This window comes from Aulonocara stuartgranti, assembly GCF_965226115.1.
Source record: "Aulonocara stuartgranti genome assembly, chromosome: 14".
NCBI lineage: Eukaryota > Metazoa > Chordata > Actinopteri > Cichliformes > Cichlidae > Aulonocara > Aulonocara stuartgranti.
The window spans coordinates 9,556,127-9,576,369 of NC_138950.1; the positions used below are offsets into that span (position 1 = coordinate 9,556,127).

The 20,243-nt window shown below is 39.1% G+C and overlaps 2 protein-coding genes across 3 annotated transcripts; both read right to left on the reverse strand.

Annotated features, from left to right (window-relative positions):
* Window positions 1-516: 516 nt before the first annotated feature.
* Window positions 517-5,144, reverse strand: n4bp2l2 (NEDD4 binding protein 2-like 2). 2 transcript variants are annotated; one of them, XM_082504156.1, is made up of 6 exons: window positions 4,887-5,144; window positions 2,372-3,423; window positions 2,154-2,278; window positions 1,490-1,578; window positions 1,299-1,375; window positions 517-1,200 (listed from the first exon to the last, which is right to left on the reverse strand). In XM_082504156.1, exons 1-6 carry the CDS (start codon window positions 4,938-4,940, stop codon window positions 1,026-1,028), a joined length of 1,572 nt encoding a protein of 523 aa, XP_082360282.1. In that variant the 5' UTR covers window positions 4,941-5,144; the 3' UTR covers window positions 517-1,025. The 2 variants fall into 2 exon arrangements, with proteins under 2 accessions (XP_082360282.1, XP_082360283.1); XM_082504157.1 differs by having other exon boundaries at window positions 4,814-4,921.
* Window positions 5,145-5,599: 455 nt separating this feature from the next.
* brca2 (BRCA2 DNA repair associated) lies at window positions 5,600-20,137 on the reverse strand. The gene is made up of 27 exons (XM_082501725.1): window positions 19,972-20,137; window positions 19,581-19,667; window positions 19,158-19,391; window positions 18,919-18,982; window positions 18,558-18,610; window positions 18,428-18,456; window positions 18,197-18,308; window positions 18,057-18,112; window positions 17,678-17,768; window positions 16,978-17,562; window positions 11,440-16,857; window positions 11,032-11,130; window positions 10,873-10,942; window positions 10,321-10,781; window positions 10,057-10,247; window positions 9,755-9,942; window positions 9,481-9,651; window positions 8,791-9,163; window positions 8,550-8,705; window positions 8,324-8,471; window positions 8,130-8,242; window positions 7,854-8,049; window positions 7,574-7,740; window positions 7,334-7,472; window positions 6,983-7,239; window positions 6,626-6,769; window positions 5,600-6,507 (listed from the first exon to the last, which is right to left on the reverse strand). Exons 2-27 carry the CDS (start codon window positions 19,633-19,635, stop codon window positions 6,154-6,156), a joined length of 9,924 nt encoding a protein of 3,307 aa, XP_082357851.1. The 5' UTR covers window positions 19,636-19,667; window positions 19,972-20,137; the 3' UTR covers window positions 5,600-6,153.
* Between the last annotated feature and the right edge of the window lie 106 nt (window positions 20,138-20,243).

Here is a 20,243-nt window from a genome sequence, read left to right on the forward strand (position 1 = left end):
GTGGCAGAGGGGTGAGTTAGTTCATTTGGAAGCCACAGGACCTCGGCATCTTGCAGTCATTGAGTTTACAAAAAACTCCTCTGTATACCAAAGTATTCTAGAGTGAGCTGTGCGGTCAACTGTCTCACGGTTAAAGCTTGGCTGAAATTCTGCGACTTCAGTTACTGCTGCTAAAGGTGGTTCTGCAAACTAATAAAATCAGAGGGTATACTTGAATTGACTAAATTTCTTTATACACACAGACACACAATGTGTGTGATATTCCCATGTTGGTGTTGTTCCTGCATCAACATTTGCTTATGTAAAACTCTCTTCTGGAACAAATAGAAAGCACTTCAAGTGTTTCCTTTATTAATGTATGCTATATAACAATATATTATCAAGCTATTTTTGCTGTTAGCCAAATTTAGCTACTCATATTGGTTTACTTGTGACAGTTTTTAATAGCATTAGCTAGCTTCTTGGCTAATGCTAACTAAATACCCAGACAACAGGACTGGTCAGTTGCAACACTGATCCTGGACCAACAATGTTTTAATTATGTAAGAACAACACTAACACCAGTGTAACAAACTAAAAAAGAAAATTCATATCAATGTTTATATTTGGCTATTTTGGCACTGAAAATCTGCCTATTGGTTATGTCGCAGGAAGAAACAATTTCTAGCTAAAAAAAAAAAAGAAAGAAAGAAAGAAAGAGAACAACAACCAAGATGATAAATCACTGATCAAGCTCACCAAAAATTGGAACAACTTGTAAATGAGTAAAAAAATAAATTTAAAACAGGGCAAACTCCTGGTTTTCACTGTTGTTCTGTAATGTGAAGAATACGCATACTGTAAAAATCTGTTATTACATACTAAATTGCAATTTTAATTTCCTCAGAAAAATATTTTTTCTCTTTTCTTAGAAAAAAATTACAGTATACAAAGTAATATATTAAAAACAGGTACAAATTATAAAAATCACAATATTTACTCTAAAAATGGTCATACAAGGTAAATTACGAAGCTGTTAAATTGTCTTAGAAATTATGTAAATTTGGCTTTTTCCTCATCATTTGTGGCTGCTCTGGTTGACGTCTCTGGTTCACATGAAACGGTTCTTCTGAATTCATGACAATGTCTATGGATATGGGAATAGAAAAACGGTCCATCATCTGCGCGATCTTCTCCTGAGGAACACCGTGTTTGTTCCTCCTGGAGGTAAAAGAAAAAGAAAAAAAGAGGATAATGTTAGAATGTGAAGTCTAAACTATGTCTAACAGCATTTTAATATCATGAGTCAGAAATCATACTTCTCCAGCTCGTAAGGATCATATTTCCACCTGGTGTCCGGTTCACAAAAGTCAACTTTGTATCCGCTCTCCAAAGCCTGATGCAGGAGTTGGAGGAATTCGAAGGATTAGTGAAAGTGGTATGAAATATTAACTAATAATAAAAACAACAACAACAACAATAATAATAAATATTTAGTATGGCCACTTACCATTTTGACATATGGCTTCATTTCCCAGGCTTGAATGTTTGTATTATCAATAATAATGGGAGACCGGCCATCATGAAGAGCACTTCTAGCTGAGAAGATTAAGAAAAGATTCTGACAAGTTCTGGCAAGAAAATTAAAACTGTTTTTAAACCAAAATGTTTAATTTGTTTTATGTTCCATTTAATTTGATTTTTTTTTTTTCGACAATCACTTTTCGCCCCCATGTTGCTCACACATTATCAGTGAAAAAGTCACCTATTTAACATTTCTGTTTTAAATGCTGGATAGCTAGGCCACTGAAACATCTCTTCAAATAAACACACTCGCACATTAGCACAACATTAAAACCACCTGTCTGAAAATTGTGTAGGCCAACCCACACAAAAACAACACTAACCAATTAGGGACTTCCAGGGGTCTCCTGTGATATCAGGCACCATTAAAGTTAACAGTGAATCCTTTTGGTTACCAAGATGTTTAGGAGACCGTGTAAATGCCTTAGGCTCTTTTTTAAGTGTGTTAATGTTGTGGCTGATTCATTTAAAATACTCTATAGACCGGGGGATCTTGCTTTTTGTCAGATGAATATGTAAACCACTACAGTACAGAGGCACTGTGGTTGCTTTACTCGTATTAAATGACAGAAATTGTAATGAGTCAATACCTCTTCTCTGATTCCACTCATGTGCTGCTCCAAGAAGACTAGGATCATAGTGGTAGCCATCTTTGTGTGCAAAGTAATCATCTGTGCTCAAAATGATCCCACTGGGGCCAGTGGAGAGCAGCTCCCTGTGGGAAACAATCGGTGTCAAACTGCTGTTTTTAAGCTATAAGATAAGAATAAATAGATCGAAATTAAATTAAGATTACACACAGATTTACCTGGCACGTGTGGATTTCCCAGATCCTGGCAATCCCCGCATCAAGATCAGCACCAGGGCTGAATGGCTTGCATGTGTGTCGTCACGCGGCTGATAGTAGTGCTGTCGCTCCCAAGGTTCATTTTCTGAATCACATCTCTGGAGCCTGTCATAATCTTCATTTAACTGAGAGAGCTCTTCACTTCTATCTCTAGGCCACCTGACATTTTCATTAGCTGAGTGTCCATCATAGCTGGAGCCATGCACATCCCTGTCAAACTGATGTTGAGGACCTCCATAAAATCCCTGAGAGTGGTGTCTGGAAACATTTGGAGGTGGGAATCTATAAAAAGGTGGAAACCGCAGCTCCTCTTGAAAGCGGTTTGCCATGCTTGGATGTTGAAAGGTAGGGTTCACATGTGGTGGTGGGTTTTGTAGATTTGGGAATGCATACGGTGGTGGTTGGTGAGGGAATGGTGGCCTCTGAAATCTCAGGTGTGGTGGCCTGTCCAGTGGTTGTGGATGACGCCACTGGGGAGAGCTCAGCTCCGGGCCTGGCCTCTGCCTCCTGGGATTGTATGGCTCATTTTGATACCAGTGAGGCCATGCTGGCTGTTTTCTTCCATTGCTTTTTTGGGAGCCATCTGTTTCTTCAAAGTCCCTCATGTTAGCAATTTTCTCCTCAGGAACATCCTGAGTTTTGTTGCTGGTGGGTAATTTAGTAGGTACAAGTGGCTGATCAAAAGCTGCATCTTGTTTCCCTGGGTTACCATTAGCACCATCAGGGGTATTGATCTTCTCAAGCTCTTTGTAAAACTCACTCAGCGAGTCTTCAATGACAGACTCGGCTGCAGTTGTTTGTGGAGGAAATGCTGGACCGATGAAGGCAGAGCTGGTGAATCCTACCTCCCTTAACACGCGGTCCCTGACACTGCTGTCTGGAGCGCCACCGTCAGTGCCCACACACTTACTGTTTGTGTCAGCAGAGTCATCTTTACAAGCTTCTTTATCCTCACTCACACAAGATGTTTCTATGGCATCAGAGGTTGTACAACATAATTCAGGCTGAGACATCTGGATGAAAACAGATTAGAATACTTACAACATTGAAACACCACAAAAATACTACATAATAATACTGCATTTTATTCCTATTCTTATTATTTTGCTTTATTTATTTTATCTTATAGATTTTTCAGTGCTGCTATGCCAATTTATAAACGTAGCAGAAAAAGTAAGAAAATGTTTGGTTGATTATTTCTTTGTAACAACGCTTTTTGGCAAAAAAAAAAAGAAAAAAAAAAGAGTTATGCTTGTGGAAAGCTTGTTTATTTGACCTGAAATGGTGCCGCATTTGTAAGGAAAATGCATTTCTGGGTTGAGCAGAAGAGTTGAATATGTGGGTTGCACCCATGAAAAATCTTCTCTGCTGATGCCAGCCACACATCTTATTCTGCTTCTGTCTCTTGTTTGGTGTTATTTACTGGAGTGTGATGATTAAAGTCTGAAGAAAGAAAGCATTTTGCCAATTTAATAATTTATTAATTAAACAAACAGGAGCCTGCCATCTCCTTTTCATGCTGGTCAACAGCTTGGTCACACACTGCTGTGGGATGCCATCCCATTTGTCAACCAGCATTTGTCACAAGTCAGCCAATGTGGTTGTGTTGGTCATTCTGGCACAAACGCCCACAAAGCCTAAGCTGATCCCAAAAATATTCAATGGGACTTTGATAAACCCCGCTCTGTCAGGGTGAGTGTTGTGATCGTGGAGAATAAAGGTTAGTTCCAGACTGTGGGGATCTTTCTGCACTAAAATTGCCTCCAATGATGACAAGCCTTGTTTTTACAGTGATGGAGATGACACTCCATATCATCACACTGTTTCCACCAAAAGCTGTTACGCTATCCAATCAGCATAAAGTTCCCTGCATCTTATCCACAGTCTGTCTCTATGATCCAACTGCGATAGGAGAAATCTCATTAGAGCCCATGCTCACAGGTGCTGATAATCAGGCACCAATAAGGCACGTGATTGTCAACACATGGGGTGCCAGAAGCTCAAACTAAGAGTCAATAGCAGAATAAGACCCTTGACATTGGCAGAAAAGATTTGGCGAGTTTTTCATTTTCCTTACAAATGTAAAGGGAAATAAACAGACTTTCCAACGGTATAAGACTTTTTGTCAATAACCCATGTCACAAAATATATACATCCACCAAAAACATTTGGCTTGCTTTTTGGGCTGGGATTATATGTAAATACAAGTGCACATGATTAAACACACCGTAGATTAATCAGCTAAAATCGAAACCATGTCTTCTGCCAACCATTAACCTTTGGCTAACGTGCCACAACACGAGTTGCACAGAAAACAAGAAAAATAAATAAATAAATAAACAAAATTGTTCACTACGTAAACGTAAAATAATAGAGTAACGGACGATATTCACGGTTGCCTACCGTTCATACTGGGGATGCATAAATTCAGGGGAAACCCACATTAACCGGTGTGCAGATTCAAAATCGCACTTGCCTTGTGTTTACGGAAGTGACTTTCTTCTTCTATTCTCTTATTAATGGCAGGCATCCTGGCCACTCGTTGCGTGAGCGACACCAGCGGGACTGAAAGGCGACGGGGTAGTGACAAAAATGGGTACAAAGAGCAGTAGCTACTTTATACAAAGAGTAGTAACTACTTCACCGAGTCCCGCTGTATTTTATAATGCCTGCGTTTCTATAGCGTATGTGAGCAGTTGCTATTCACTGCCCTGGACTGCATTATAAACTGCTTCCTGACATCTTTATATTGAAAATACCTAAATTTAAAAAAAGAGACCAGAATTAAAAAAAAAAAGAAAAAAAAAAGTCCAAGTCAGCATTACAGTTAAGCGAAAACAGCTAAATCAAATCGATATACTTGTGACATCTCCACAAACTAATCACTAGTGGTGTAGCAAAATGGTGAAATACTTAACGCTTTGAATCAAGAGCACTCAAAGTGGTTATTACAAACTTTTTTATATGGTGAATTTCTTTAAGTTATACTGTATTCTTGTACCTATAAACCTTTTTTAAAGCTTCCAAAAATAAATCAATATTTGTCAGTTTGACATAACTGACAAATCTTACCTTGATTAATAACCCTTAATTAGTTGTTCCCACCTTTAGTAAAATGACTAAAGGAATTTGCTCATTTGTAGTCTAGAGGAATCATTTTTCTGTATGACTTTATCAGCCTCTCATATCTTCTTTACATTGTTTCAGTTCATTGAAGTTATGCTTGTATAAATGAATGCAACCAAACTATATTATGTGATTATTTCAGATGCAATTTGGCAAACCCGAGCTGTACTTTTATATAGATGCTCAAACTTGTTGACGATCAATTAATCAAGTACAGTTCATTAACAGCAAGTAGCTGCTACTTCCCTTCTTAATTCCTAAGAAGGCAGTAAGGATGTAAACCCCCCAAACAACAATACATTACTACAAGAATCAACCAGTTTCTCAACCCTGAAGGTGTTTGTCTTTAAATGCAAAAACAGACCCACAGACCAAAACTGCTAGAATAAAATTCTGAATTTATTTAACACTGAATGCAGGAACCTCACAGAAACAAGTATAAAATTGTAAAACATTGTGAAGTGACATGATTTCAATATTTACTTTCCCCATTTTATGAGGCCAACAAGTCTACAAAAAACCCTAAAAAAATGTGTTATATACACACAGAACCTTAACATCTACATTCAGTCAATTGAAAAGCTGTAGCGTGTTTGTCATCACACAGTGGTATGTATCTAGATTAAATTAACACGCAGTGCCTGGGTATCAATCATAGCCAGTTCCTCATCATTCACCCATTCATCCTCCCCTAGTGAGTCAGCGGGTTTGTGAGATGGTGTCTGTACAGTTTTTAAAGTGCTTGGTGTCACAGACCTCCGAGGTGGGTTGAATGTCTTATTTACACATGGAGAAGCCACTGAGCCCAGATGGGAAAGAGGTGGCGGAGACGGGATACGAGACAGATAGTCCAGTGCTCTCCTTCTTTTCAGGCTTTTGGGATCTTTTTCTGCTGAAGATGTTGGTGTAGGAGACTTCCTGCTGACAGGTGTGACGGATCCAAGGTTTCTGCCTGGCTTCTGAGAAATCACCTGTATAAAAAGACACAATCAAGATGATGGGCTTAGAACTGATATATTACTAGATGACATTATGTTATAACAGATATACTGAAAAACACCAGATACCACAGCATGAAGTTAAACTCACACTTGACTTTATGTCTTGTCTTCTGTCTGTTAGAGAAGCTGGTGTTTGTCTTTGGAGAGCTGGAGAGGAGCTGTAGCTACGGCCATTTGATCTGACTAATTCTGAAAGCTTCTCTTCAGCAGTTACAAAGAAGTTCTCCTGACACTGAAAAGAAAAGTGATGAAAATGTTAACATTTTATTGCATTCAAATAAGTCTGAGATGAAGATAAACAAGGAAAAAAAATATGTTAGTACACTACTTTATTACATTTTCTACAAAACAATTTTTAGTACTGAGGAGATTAGCACTTTTGCTGTGAGAGAGCAGTTTCTGAAGAATATCAGCAGCTTTTAAGGTTTTGATTTTAGCATCTTACCTGGACCAGAGTTTTAAGCTGGCTGAAAGATTCCTGTAGATGAACCTCTTTAGGATTTGTAGAAAAACTTGTCAGATCTCCAGCATACACAACAGGCGTGGGATGCATTGACTGACCTCTGAGCTGGAGGTTGCTCAGAGCCAATATGACGCGTGGTTTTAACACGTCTTCTAGACCAGTCTGAGACAAGCTGCTGAAACAGCGAACTTTCACAAAATTCAGTTTCTCATCAGCCAAATAAAATGCAGGAGATGAACCTGTGTTCAAAAGAAGACGACTTTTCAGCTAACTTGATGCGAGCAGTTGTAAGAAAAGCAAGTGATAAAACAAAAAACAAAAAAAAACACCTACCCTTTCCATCTACAACATTGATGACATATCCTGCTAGATCAATTTCTCCACACAGTGGCTCAAAATCTGGATTTTGAAGATTCAAAAAATTTGTGCAAACTCTTGGTTGGAAGTATGTTGACAACCATTCATGTGATGCCTGAATGGAAACATTACAAAAGTTTCAATGACATGTTTAATTTATAAACGGTAAAAAAAAAAAATTCACATGTGCTAAAGGGAGTTTGTTTCCTACAGTACCTGTAGCTCTTGAAATTGTGTTTTCTTTGTCCCAGTGAGCTGAACAGGTTCGATACAGCTACGTTTCTTTCCATCTGAAGTGGTGAGGTTATAGACTTTGAATCGACAGCCTTCCTTTAGTAAAGACTGTAGATCTGAGGAAGGTCGCCAAAGATTCAGCTGGTAAACTGAAACCAAGATTAAAACAAAAAAAAAGTTAGCACAACGTAGTTCGCAAGTTACAGTAATTATAAAAAAAAAAAAAAAAAAGAGTCAAACAAGAAGACAAATGAAGACACACCCCTGCCGGGTTGCTCCATGGAGTCGGCAATGCAGAGTCTCCACACGGGTGTAACCTCTCGTTTGGGGCAGTTCATTTCATTCTCCTCTGCTTCCAGAGCACGGTGATATCGATCCTGCAGTTCAGCCTGCTTCTTCTCCATCAGAGAGCGTCTGTAGGTATGAAGGGCCTCCAACTGGTGTGCACTCAAATGAGCCTAAGAGGGGAAAAATAATATACTAAAACCCTTCACAGCTGAAATTAGGCCAACAATCTGTAAAGCAAATGTTTTACTACCTCAAGGTAAGCCGGATCATCTCCCACTGCTTCATACAGCTCTTCTCCATCCTGCAGATTTGCAATTTCTTGATGACTGATTGTTTTTCTTCGCCGCTGTGGTTTGATACTCCCTAAAGATAAAAGCTTATAAAAAACTTATCGAATTTCAGACTGTAGCAGCTTGTTCAACTTGTTGTAAACCTGATCCTTACCCTTTTCTTCATTTTCAAATTCAGATTGAATCTTGGCAAATAAGATTTCCATTGCTTTTTGTTTGTGACTGTTGTATCGTCTCGCCTCCTTCTCTTCTGCACGTGAAGAACGGAATACAACACTGCCATCTGGCTTCCTCTCCATCCACTGAGAAATACATATTAGACAGAGTTAAAAAGGATAAAACCCAAATCTGACTAACCGTGATTATATATCAGTGCACACCTGCATGGGATAGCTTCTCAGTACAACAATGTCAACAGATCCTACTGGACCTCCATTGCTATACAAACAGGAGATTGGAAGGAGGAATGGCCGAGGATCCTTGTGAAATCCTAGCTTAGCATCCCATCGTGCAGGTCTGCAGCTATTGGCACAGATCTAAACACATGAAGCGGAAGTAAGACACCTTCTTTTCTGGTTGTGTTGTGTAGAGATAAAAGTTGTGGTCTCTGTCTTAGACTACCTTTAACATCAGAGATTCAGGCGCCTCCAGAGGGGAGCAAGCATCTTGTGATCCGACCAGCTGAGCCCCATGGATGATCAACTTGCCCCCGACAGTCAGTCGACCTTTGTGAACCATTGCAGTCAAAGGTTCATCCAGCTGAGCTTTAATGGCATACCAACCATCTGTCAGCCAAATGAGTGCAGCTGAAGTTTCAACCTTTGCATCTGCACTGTGAGGGGTTTTGGTGTCATTGTGACTCTGTGTTTTTGGGGAGTGACCCCTGGAGATGATATCGCAAACACAGAGAACCAGGGTTTTGGCTGCCGTGTCATCCTTTTCCATGATCTTTCTCAGAGCTGGCCTGCGGCTGTGGTCCACCTCTACATCATATCTGACATAAACAGAATATGTTTTAGAAAAAATCAATGAATACATTAAATTGAGTCAATAATTACCTAGCAGCTATTTTGCTAGGTAGATGCCAACATTTGTATCCCACATTTAACATTATCCCATTGTATTCAGCATAATTAGCTAAAAGTGTAATTCACTGCAAAGTCTATATTTTCAACATTTATTTTGCCTGTAAAATACCATACAAAATGGCAGTTAGAAAAGCATAACAACACTTATTTGTCAACAAGATATGCAAATTAAAAAGTGACCTACAACTGCATAAATATCTGAGCAAGCTTTAGTTGCACATACCTGTACTTAAGTTGGAGGAGAATCTGCTCGGGTGTGAGACACCGGCTGCCCACTATTTCTGGAAAAGATTTTTCCATAGAGGCCTGCTTCCACACAATCCATCTGTAGTGATTGTACACCCATGCTTCACTGATCAATTTAGGATCCACACCCGGGGTGTCACATAAAGCTCTGTGGGCATATAAGGACGAGATATTTAGTATATTAAGCTTATATTTTATTGCTAAACCTGATTACTCCAATTCATTTAACACAAAGTGTGATTCAGTAATACCTATAAAACTCTTCTTTCCCCGCAGTCCCATCATTGCTGGGGACCAGCCATCCTCCATCAGCAAGCTGAACTCCACCTTCATCTGTAAAGGCTTCCAGTTTGATGAACTGCAGCAGGCTGAAGCGGAAAGATTCTGCATTCTCACTAGTGATATCGGAAACATATTTTTGGACTCCATATCCATAAAGCTGAAAAATAAAAACAAGTACATTTGTGTCTCACAGTCTGTGTTTAAAACCAAAACAAACAAATCAAAGTATGCTTAAAAATGCTAAAAAACCCAGTGACAGTTACAGCCTTGCCTTTTTTGGGGTGTATCTTCCTGGGATCTTTCCATTCACTGCAGCTTTTAGTGGGATCCTAGGTACTCCTGATGTTTTTTTAAGATACAAGCTCCCTGGAAGAGGTCGAATGTTCTGGCGCTTCTTCTTCCTGAGCCTCATGTCTTGTATATCCTGTGCCAGCTCAGTGTTCTGAAGATTCTGATATACATCTGCAAACGGATTTTTTTTTAAACTGTCACAAAGAAACTTTTACACTGATGTACCTCAAACTGTTTACTGCACCTTGTCTTCTTGAACATGTGCCATCTACACCTGATGTCTCTCCAACAGCACTGACAGACCTGAAGTCAACAGGTAAGCTTTGATTATTCATATCGTCACTTCGAGCTGCAGCCACAGCAGTTCCATCCGCAGCGCCTTGTGTTTTTTTAGTGGGCGGCACAAAACACTTGCTGTTAGATGACATTACAAACGGTTTTTGGTGTTTGTCTTCCCCCTCATGCGCTTTACAGGAACTCTCTTCAACAATAGTTCTTTGTTTTTTGAATGGAGGAACAAAGGCTGAAGGTATTCTTATGCTATCCTTGAGCACCATAGTCTTATGGGTTTCTGTCTTTGCATTTCTGACAAATGGAGGAACAAATGCTGATGTCTTGTAATGTGCCGATTTGCTCCTGGGGTCTCCTGTCATTGAGTTCTGTATTTGTGTCTTTTGGAATCTAGTTTCCACATAGGTTTTTCCACTGTTGCAGAAAAGAAAAGAAAGGACATATCAGAAAAAGCTTATAACTTTGTTAACCTGTTTGAAAACATGGTGCTTCAACAGGAACATACCTGTGCGGCCGAGTAATGTTTGGATAAAGGGAGGTGCTGTATTTAAAAACTCCCCTGTCCTTCATTAAACCTTATTTAGGGATAAATACAAATAGTTATTTAATGAATAACACAAAATAAACAGTTCTCAGAAAACGTGCCATAGTGCTAACAATTTACCATTGGAACAACTTTTGACTGGGTAGAGAGTTGAAGCTTTTGGATCCACGAGACTCCTGTCAAACTCTTCCAGTAACCGTCTTTTTAGGGGAGGCTGACCTAAATAGTTAGAAGGCTATTATTCTCAAAGCAGAGCTGTGGCTTAAAGTTAATTATGATCAGGCATGTTTACTCATCTGAAAACAATGGTTTCATGTCATAAAGTATCATTTAACTTTTCTAAAAAAAAAAAAAAAAAAGAAAATTCCAAATAGTAAGCAATACAGCTTAATCCTAAATTGCAACAAATGTATTAATGCAATTTGCTTGAAAAACATCAATAAATTAATTAAATAAGTTTTGAAAATAGCAGCACAGTTTCAATAAAAATATTACACTTAAACTCTGAGTAGCAATGCAGGTACCTACCATTCATTTCTGTGTCTTCCACTGATCTTTTCCCTCTTCTCTTTTCACTCTCTTCACACCCATTGGCACTTGTGTTATGTTGTAGTGGCATATTTTCTAAAGTCATGAAGAGATTGTGTTCAGCCAGACCTTCATCTTCTAGCAAAGCTTTAGTACAGTCCAGAGCTTCCTGGGCAAGAAATTTTTGCTGGGTCTCTGTGCAACCAGTAAGGTTAAGTGACTGAAAGTTAAGAACTGAAGACTCATTTGGTTTTAAAACTTTAGACTCCTTGGTGCTGCTCTCCTCATTTATTTCATAGTCCAGCAGACACTGCATTTCCTCTTCAGGGCAATCATGCAGAGTGCCTGCCCCAGATGGTGTTATGGTGTCTTCCTGAAACTTAAATGCATCTTTAGCTGCCTTGTTATTGACAGACGTACAACCATGTCCTCTTAAATTTTCAACTTTTAGGTCAGACTCTTGCAAGGAGGGCACGGATTCAACTACAAGAGAGGCAGTTCCCTTGGTAGACATGTACTTGTCAGAGGCTGTTGTGAGGTTTGAACCCGAAGGTCCTTCCACATCTTCTACTTTTGACAGATTTGGCATAGGATCGTCTTGTGGGCTTGTTGAAAATAATAGGGAATCATGACATTCCCCATCATCAAATTCTTTGAAAAGACTGGTTGCTTTCAAAAGACTTTTTTTGGACACTTGGACTTTAACTCCCCCTGCAGTGCTGAAACCACAATGTGTTTCCTCTCGATTGTGAGCATCAATTTTCTTATCGTTCTTTCTTGTGTGTGCAACAGCTGGGGTGTCTCTGCTCTGACTAATATCACTGAAAAGAGCTTTCGCCTTCTGCATGGCCTCTGATGAAAGTGCAACAGGCTTACCACTGGCTGCAAGAAAACCACTACTCCTGAATGGTGGACCATGAGCCGAAATCTTGCCCCGTGGTGCTGTTATACTGATTTTATCCTCAACTCCTTCACATTCACTTAGAAGGGTTTTGGCTCTCTTCAGAGCTTTAGATGAAACAGCGACTCCTTTTCCACTTGCTGTCTGAAATCCAACACTTTGTTGGGGCCAAGTGTTTTTTTGTTTCATGTGTTCATTTGTGACTTCAGTACATCCATTTCCTGAGTCCTTAGAAATGTCACTGATAGACAATGTATTATGTTTTACTGAAATTCCATAGTTAATATCCATATTGCAATCTTTAGTAAAACCATCTTCCACTTGCATTGCCTTTTTTGAAACAGAGTCATCAGCTTCCTTCAAAAGATGTTTTGCTTTCAGAAGGTTTTGCTCTGAAACATTAACTTTTTCTCCTCCTACAGTTTTGGAGCTACATTGCATTTTCTGTGTGTTTTCACCGTAGTCATATTTCTTGTGACTATTCTTTGCATGTGGAATCTCTGCACTGATACTTATATCACCAAAGAGAGCTTTCGCCCTCTGAAGGGCCTCAGAGGAAAATGCTACAGGCTTTCCACTTGCAGCACGAAATCCACCATTCTGAGGAAGTGAGTCATGAACTGGAATCTTGGAACATGAAGGGTTTATACCAATTTTATCCTCCATTTCATTACATTCACCCAACAGAGATCTTGCTTTCCTTAGAGCTTCAGATGCAATGGTAACTCCTTTTCCACTCGCTGTTTGTAGCAACAAAGTGTCATTTTTTTGTTCCGCTTGTTTGTCTTTGTCCTCAGTGTATCTTTTCTCAGACTCTACAGAAAAGCCCAAAGTCGCCTTTTGCTGTAGTCTGGTTTCTGGAAGGTTTTTCTCATCACTCCCTGTTCCAACCATAGGTGCTATACTTTTGTGTTTTGCTGAAATGCCATTGCTAACATCCATATCACAGTCTTCTGCCATTTGCATTGCTTTTGTTAAAACAGAATCATCTAAGACCTTCAAAAGATGTTTTGCATTCAAAAGATCTTTCTGTGATACATGAACCTTTTTTCCGCCTGCAGTTTTGAAACCGCTCTGCATTTTTGCCATAGGTTCACAATTGTCATGGTTTCTGTCACTGTTCTTTGCATGTGGGCTCTCTGCACTGGAAATTATATCACTGAAGAGAGTTTTAGCCTTCTGAAGGGCCTCAGATGAAAGTGCCACAGGCTTTCCACTGGCTGCAAGAAATCTACCATTCTCTGGGACTGGAGTCTTTGAACATGATGGCTTTCCACTTCTATCACCCAATTCATCAAATTCACCCAACAGGGATTTTGCTTTCTTGAGGGCTTCAGATGAAATAGCAAGTCCTTTTCCGCTCGCTGTCTGAAACCCACCACTTTGTAGTGGGAAACTGGCTTCTTTTTTTTTTAGCTGTTTGTTTTTGTCTTCAGTGCATCCACTTCCAGACTTTACAAAAATTTTTATACTCTGTGTGTCTGGAACAACTGGACTCTCTGTACTGGAAATGATATCACTGAAAAGAGCCTTCTGAAGGGCTTCGGATGAAAGTGTCAAAGCCTTTCCACTGGCTGCATGAAATCCACCACTTGTGGGGAGTGGGCTGTAAACTGAAGTCTTCAAATGTGACTGATTAACATTGATTTTAGTGTTCTCTTCATCACATTGCTCCAACAGGGATGTTGCTCTCTTAAGGGCTTCAGATGAAATGGAAACTCCCTTTCCATTTACTGGACCAAATCCACCACTTTGTAGTGGCAAACTGTCTTTTTGTTTCACTTGTTTATTTGCAGACTCTACAGAAATGTTTGAAGTCATCCCTTGATCTGGTCTAATTCCTAAGTCACTGCCACTTCCACTTGTATGCATAATATTTTCACCATTGTTAACATCTATATCACAGTCTACTCTCTCTTGCATAGCGTTTTTTAAAACAGAATCTTCAAAGTCCTTTAAAATTTGCTTCTCTGAGACATGGACGTTTTCTCCCTCTGCGGTCAAACCACTCTGCATTTTGTCTGGATGTTCACAATTGTCATTTTTCTTGTCACCGTTCTTTGGGTAAGGACCAGCTGGGCTGTCTGCACTGAAACTGATGTCACTGAAAAGTGCTTTGGCCTTCTGAAGGGCCTTGGAGGAAAATGCTATTTTCTTTCCACTGGCTGCAAGAAATCCTACATTGCTGGGTGGTGGGCCATATACTGGAATCTTGTAATGTGATGGTTTTGCATTGATTTTATGATACACTGTATCAGATTCACTCAACGGGCATTTTGCTTTCTTGTGAGCTGTGGATGAAATTGAAACTCCTTTCCCAGTGGCTGTGTCAAATCCACTTGTTTTAGGAATAGATTCTTTATTTTGAGCAGTGAACTGTGCTGCTCTTAAAACATTTTCTTTTTGGCTTATTTTTTTGCTTGTGTCTTCAAGTGAATAAGTGTCATTCAGAAGACATTTAGCCTTTTTCATTGCATCAGCTGACACGGATACTTTCCTCCCACTGGCTGTACAGAATCCATCACCACTGCTCAATTCACTGATGGCAGAGGAATCAATACTCTTTAATGCTGGGCATGGTAGAAGCTTTGAAGTGGAAAATGAGTTTTCATGGAAAGAAACTGGATTTTTAAATTCCAGCACAGTGTTACAACCAACACGTTCCATTTCTATATCATCAGGATGTGGCCTACTTAGTCCAGTGTTTACATTCTCAAACTCTGTGTCTACAATGGCATGTTCCTCAGAAATGGTAATGGCATCCATTTTGCAGTTTTCAAAACTTTTCGTAGTATCTTTATCTTGCATGTCTCTGGCCTGTTTCAATGCAGAGACAGGCTGTTTGGTGTTGGAAAAACAACTCCAAGTTTTCTCTTCAACGTGGCAGTCGTCTTTGAGAGTGAACTTGAAATCAGCTGTGGCCGTTTCAGAATCTACATTGCACATCTTTTTGGTTTTTGCATCAGTCTCAGCAGCCTGTTTGTGTGATATATTCAGATCTGACACATTAATTTCTAAATCAGCAAATAAAGCTCTAGCTTTGCTTAGACATGTTTTTGAAACTCTTAAAGCATTCCCTCCTGCAGTCTTAAAGGTAACACCAAGCATTAAAGGATTCGGTTTCTCCATCTTGCTTGCGTCACCGTGCTCAGCTCTGTTAAGACTTTTTTGCTTCTTTGATATAAGCCAATTATTTCTTCCAGGAATGTCTTCTGAAGAGGAAAGCACCTCTCCAGCAGAGATATTTTCTCTTTTTACAGAACTCGACACTGATACACCGGTGGATTTATCAGTGATGTTTGATGTCCCACCATTTGCTTTTTCATCTACCACACAGGTCATTTTGTCAGGCATGGCAGTTATTGCCAAGTGCTTTTCAGCATCTGAACTAAAGCTGTCATCAAAATCTATGCCTGCAAGAAAATCAGGATCAAGGTCTTTGTCAGTCTTCTCTAGAAAGCAGGCTTTTTCTTGAAAAGGCTGTTTTACTTCTGCACCTCTGAACTGTGTAAATTCAAACTGGCTATCTGCTTCTTCCAAGAGAGTGCACAGTTCTGTCACATCAGCTTTTTGTGAAGCTGTTAAGTGGCAGCTGCCACCCTCAAATATTTCACTTACAGAAGGTTGCTGATTTGATACAGAAACTGTGCTTGTCATGGATCCATTGCTCTGGCTATTTTTAAGTTTCGTGGCACTGTTGCATTTGGTGGGCTGATCGCCATCTCTTTCTTCAAAGAGATGCCTTGCCTTCTCCAGGTTGGCCAAGGAAATTTGTATACCTTTATTTGAAGCCGTTTTGAATCCTGATGCATGAGCGGGTGGAAGAGAAATGTTTGTCTTCTCTAGCAGTCTGCCACGAACCTCACCATTTTGTGGAATGCTGTTAAGGCCATCATCAGTTCCTTTTAGACTGTTTGGCAGTTGTGATACTGTGCTCTCCTTGTCCAACTGACCTTCTCTTTCGCCATCTATAGTCTGTCTTTCCAGGAGCTGGGATTTTTCATTTCCTCTCTGCGTAGATGGAAAAGGAGTAGTCCTGTGAATATCAGTTTTTGATCCAGTGTTCTCTGAGAAAGGAACAATACAAGAAGAAGCAGTGTGAGTGATATCTGCAACAGCAGACTGGAAACCACTGTCACTTATGGTGCCTTCATTGGTGGAATAATTTTGATTAGTGGTAGACGTATGTCCTGTGTTACTGATGCTGTTATAGTCATGGTGAAGGCTTGCTTGAATTGTTTGATGCTTAGCTTTTTTCATGGCCAACAGACAGGCTGAAGGTGAGAAGTGGTCTTGATCTTCTGCAACTCCTTTAGTCGGTCTACCAGAGTCTGAAATTTGGCTGAAGTCTTGTGCAAAATCTTTGTGAAGCTGTGACATGTCAAGATCCTGGACTTTTTCTTGCACAGATGAAGGCAAATTTTCCAAAGTACATTTTTCTTCTGCATTCTTCTCATTACTGCAGCAGCTTGCTTCATCTGGGGCATCTTGTGACTGCTTACTACTCAGTTCTGGTCCTAAAAGAAAGCATGGTGATAAAAAACAAAAGTCATTCAGTCATTATAGAAAACAAAAAAAAAAACACTTCTATTTTAACAGAAAAATATACATATATTTTTAATAATTAAATATGTTACCAGTATCTGGAATTACTGATGATGTGTTCATCTTCTGAAAGTTAGTTTCATTTTCTTTAACTTTTGGCTTCAAAGTCTCAACAGTGTAAATAAATTTTCTTTTTTTCCTAATTAATCCAGTGTCTGTGATTTTTATAGGTGGCCTGACAAGCTGTCTAGAATCAAAGTCAGGCTGCAGTTCTGTTAAAATATTATTTTCTGCAGTACAAGGGGGAATTTCAGATAAATTCAATGGAGACCATTGGCTGATTCCAGTGCTTCCATTTTTTGCCGGTGGGGATGATGGAACGGTGCTATGTTCTTCATCAGCTTTGTGCTCTTCATTACACTGGTTTGTTTTTGAGATATCTGTAGAGCTGCAGTCATGTTCACTTAATTTGAATTGCTTCCGTCTGATTCTGTCAGGTTTCACTTTTCTCAGTGCTGAACTACTGTTGGCGAGGAAAGTGGATGAAGCATTTTGAAATTCATCAGGAGCACTGGCCATTTTGCCATCTCCATTAGCACCCCGTAGTATCTGTTGCCAAATACCCTCATTCTGCATTAATAAAGTCTGGGAGGAAACAACTTCAGGCAAAACAGCATCTGTTGATGACAGAGCAACAATCAGCATGTCAGCCAAAATTGTTGGGAGCCATAGTTAGTTCACAAATATTCACCATTTCAGTTAATGTGATACTAAAAAAAGAGAAGTCAGTACCGTGGTTATCAGTAGTTATATTATCATTTTTAGGTGGTGCTACCACAATTCTGGAAGGATTTGAAAGAGAAGGGAAAAGCTTCCGTACAAACTGGAAAAGGTAAGAGGACAAAACACTTTGTCAGCAGAAATCTGAAATGTTGCACCTCTTTGCTTGTAATATGTCAAAAAGAGTAATACAATAAGAACAATTTCTGATTCTGATTTCTAGTAACACATAAAATCATAAATTCAACCATTCTTAACATGTTACAATTTCAGAATATCCATTTAAAGAATGTGAATACAGCAGGACCAGAAATTCAACATTGAGTGATATTCATCAAAATAATAGATAAAGATAGGTTTGCTGTATATTTGTGCTGGACTGAGTACTCACAACAACACTTTTGTCTGCAGAAACACTCACTGGACAGGGACTCTCATCAACTTTAGCTGCAAGATTAAAAGGAGACAAAAAATTAATGAACATATAACCTTTTCAGTTGTTTAAAATGAGCGAGTCTGCTATTGACTTACACAAAATCAGGGTAGATGGAACAGGGGGTGGTGTATTCAAAGAACTGGTCCATGAAATATCAGGGTTAATCTGTGCACCAAGACTTTCAGAAATATGCTTGGCATAGCTCATCTGTATCATTAAAAACAAAAATCAAAACAAAAACAAAGATAGGTACATTTAATTTTATTCACTCTTCTACATTCAAATACTATCAGAAAAATATTAATCATTGGATATGCTATACGTACTGGAGATTTATGCGGGGTATCAAGTGGATCTGTAAATATGGTAGAAGTAAGCAAATTAAGCAGTGATGATTAAGTCTTGGCTTCTGTATGCAATTCATGTAAATGAGACTAAGATTATATTTAACCTCACCAAAATTGTCCTGATTCTGAGGTTGGAGTTCCTCATATTCTGTATCAGGAACCCTAAAAAAGTCAAAACATACATTAAAAACAGCCAATAGCTGAAAAAACATAAAAAGCCAAGCTGTTGTTGTAAAATTATCATGAAAATAGCTCCCTCCCAACCCCCCCCCCACAAAATAAGGCAGTTTTTCAGTATGCTTTATTAAAATCAGTTATTGTTGTTCCTGTTGTGATTTAATTACACAACTACTTAAATTATTTAATCACTTAAAAAACAAAACAAACCCCCCCCCCCATACCATTCACAAAAATGGCAGTATATATAGCAACTCTGAATTTAAACACTGATAATTCATTGTTGCACTCACCCCTTTTTTGAGATCCGAAACACATATGGACTTTGTGTTTCCATCCATGGCAATGTATCATTTTCTAAGAAGTATCACAGAGAAACAATATTTTTAGATTTAATCTAAGAATAAGTAGGTTACAGCAGCTTCTTGATTGCAATTAAATCAAAACAGAAACCTATATTTTTATTTAGCAAGTGTTTAAATAACATGTTGGAGATTTACAGTATAAATAAGTAACAATCTGAATGAATTACCTTGTGTAGTAGAGAACGACTGCTCATCCACAATTTCAGGTAACACAATTCGACTGTGTCTGAAAACTTTAGGAGTAGAAAACAGCTGACTGTCTACTGCAGTTTTGTCTAAAGGGGTTTTAAAATGTCCCTCCTGATTGGCACAGAGCTCATCTTGATCAGAGCCGCTACCCTCATTCGCTGACGTTTGAGCAGTCAGTATGTCAAACCAGTTGTGATCCAGTGGTCCCAGTTCTAAAATGTTCATAATGGGTAAGAACTCATTAAGTCGACAAGCCACAAACCGATTTAGAGGGGAAAGGTAAATCTGTACAATGCATTTCTACTTATAATATTCAGAATACAACTGTTTTTGCGGGCGTCTGATTAAAAAGTACCGATGACCAAAATCACAGCTTTTTGATGTTGCATAGGTTTTCCTACCTTTCCAGATTTCATCTTTGAATGTCTCGTACATGTTTTTTAAGGGCAAATCCATTCCACTGACTGCACTGTACTACAGCTTGATACCTGAGAATGTGAATGTAACATAACTTGAATGAAAAAGCAGAAAGGTTTCCCGAGTTTCAGAACAAAGTTGTGGTGTACATTTACTAGGGCAGTCACACTACAACGTAGCCGGTATTCAACTACATTACCTAAAAACTACCGTGACAGCGAAACTGTTTGGGCAACAATGAGTAACGTTAGCTTACGTTTGTTTTAGATAAGCAAAAAAACTTTACGGAGAAACATTTTATTTTACACTGACAGCCTATCGTTGTCAAATTTGGGGGAGCCCACAAAAAGTGAATTTAACGTTTTTCAGACTTACCATGACGACGTTCAAGAGTGTGCACTTTCATGTCGCGATATATCTCGTAATATAATGATGTAAAGACACAATAAAACTAAAAATACGATGCAAAGGGGATAGCCAAGAAAAACTCGGCCTGCTAGCTAGCACGTTCACGCGACAAAAACAAACCTCGCGCGTCGCGCACCGGAACTCAAGGGCACTTCAAAATAAAAGACCGCTTGAATTTTTAACCCTTGATATTCCTAATAACACGAATGCTACTGATACTACTACTACTACTAACAACA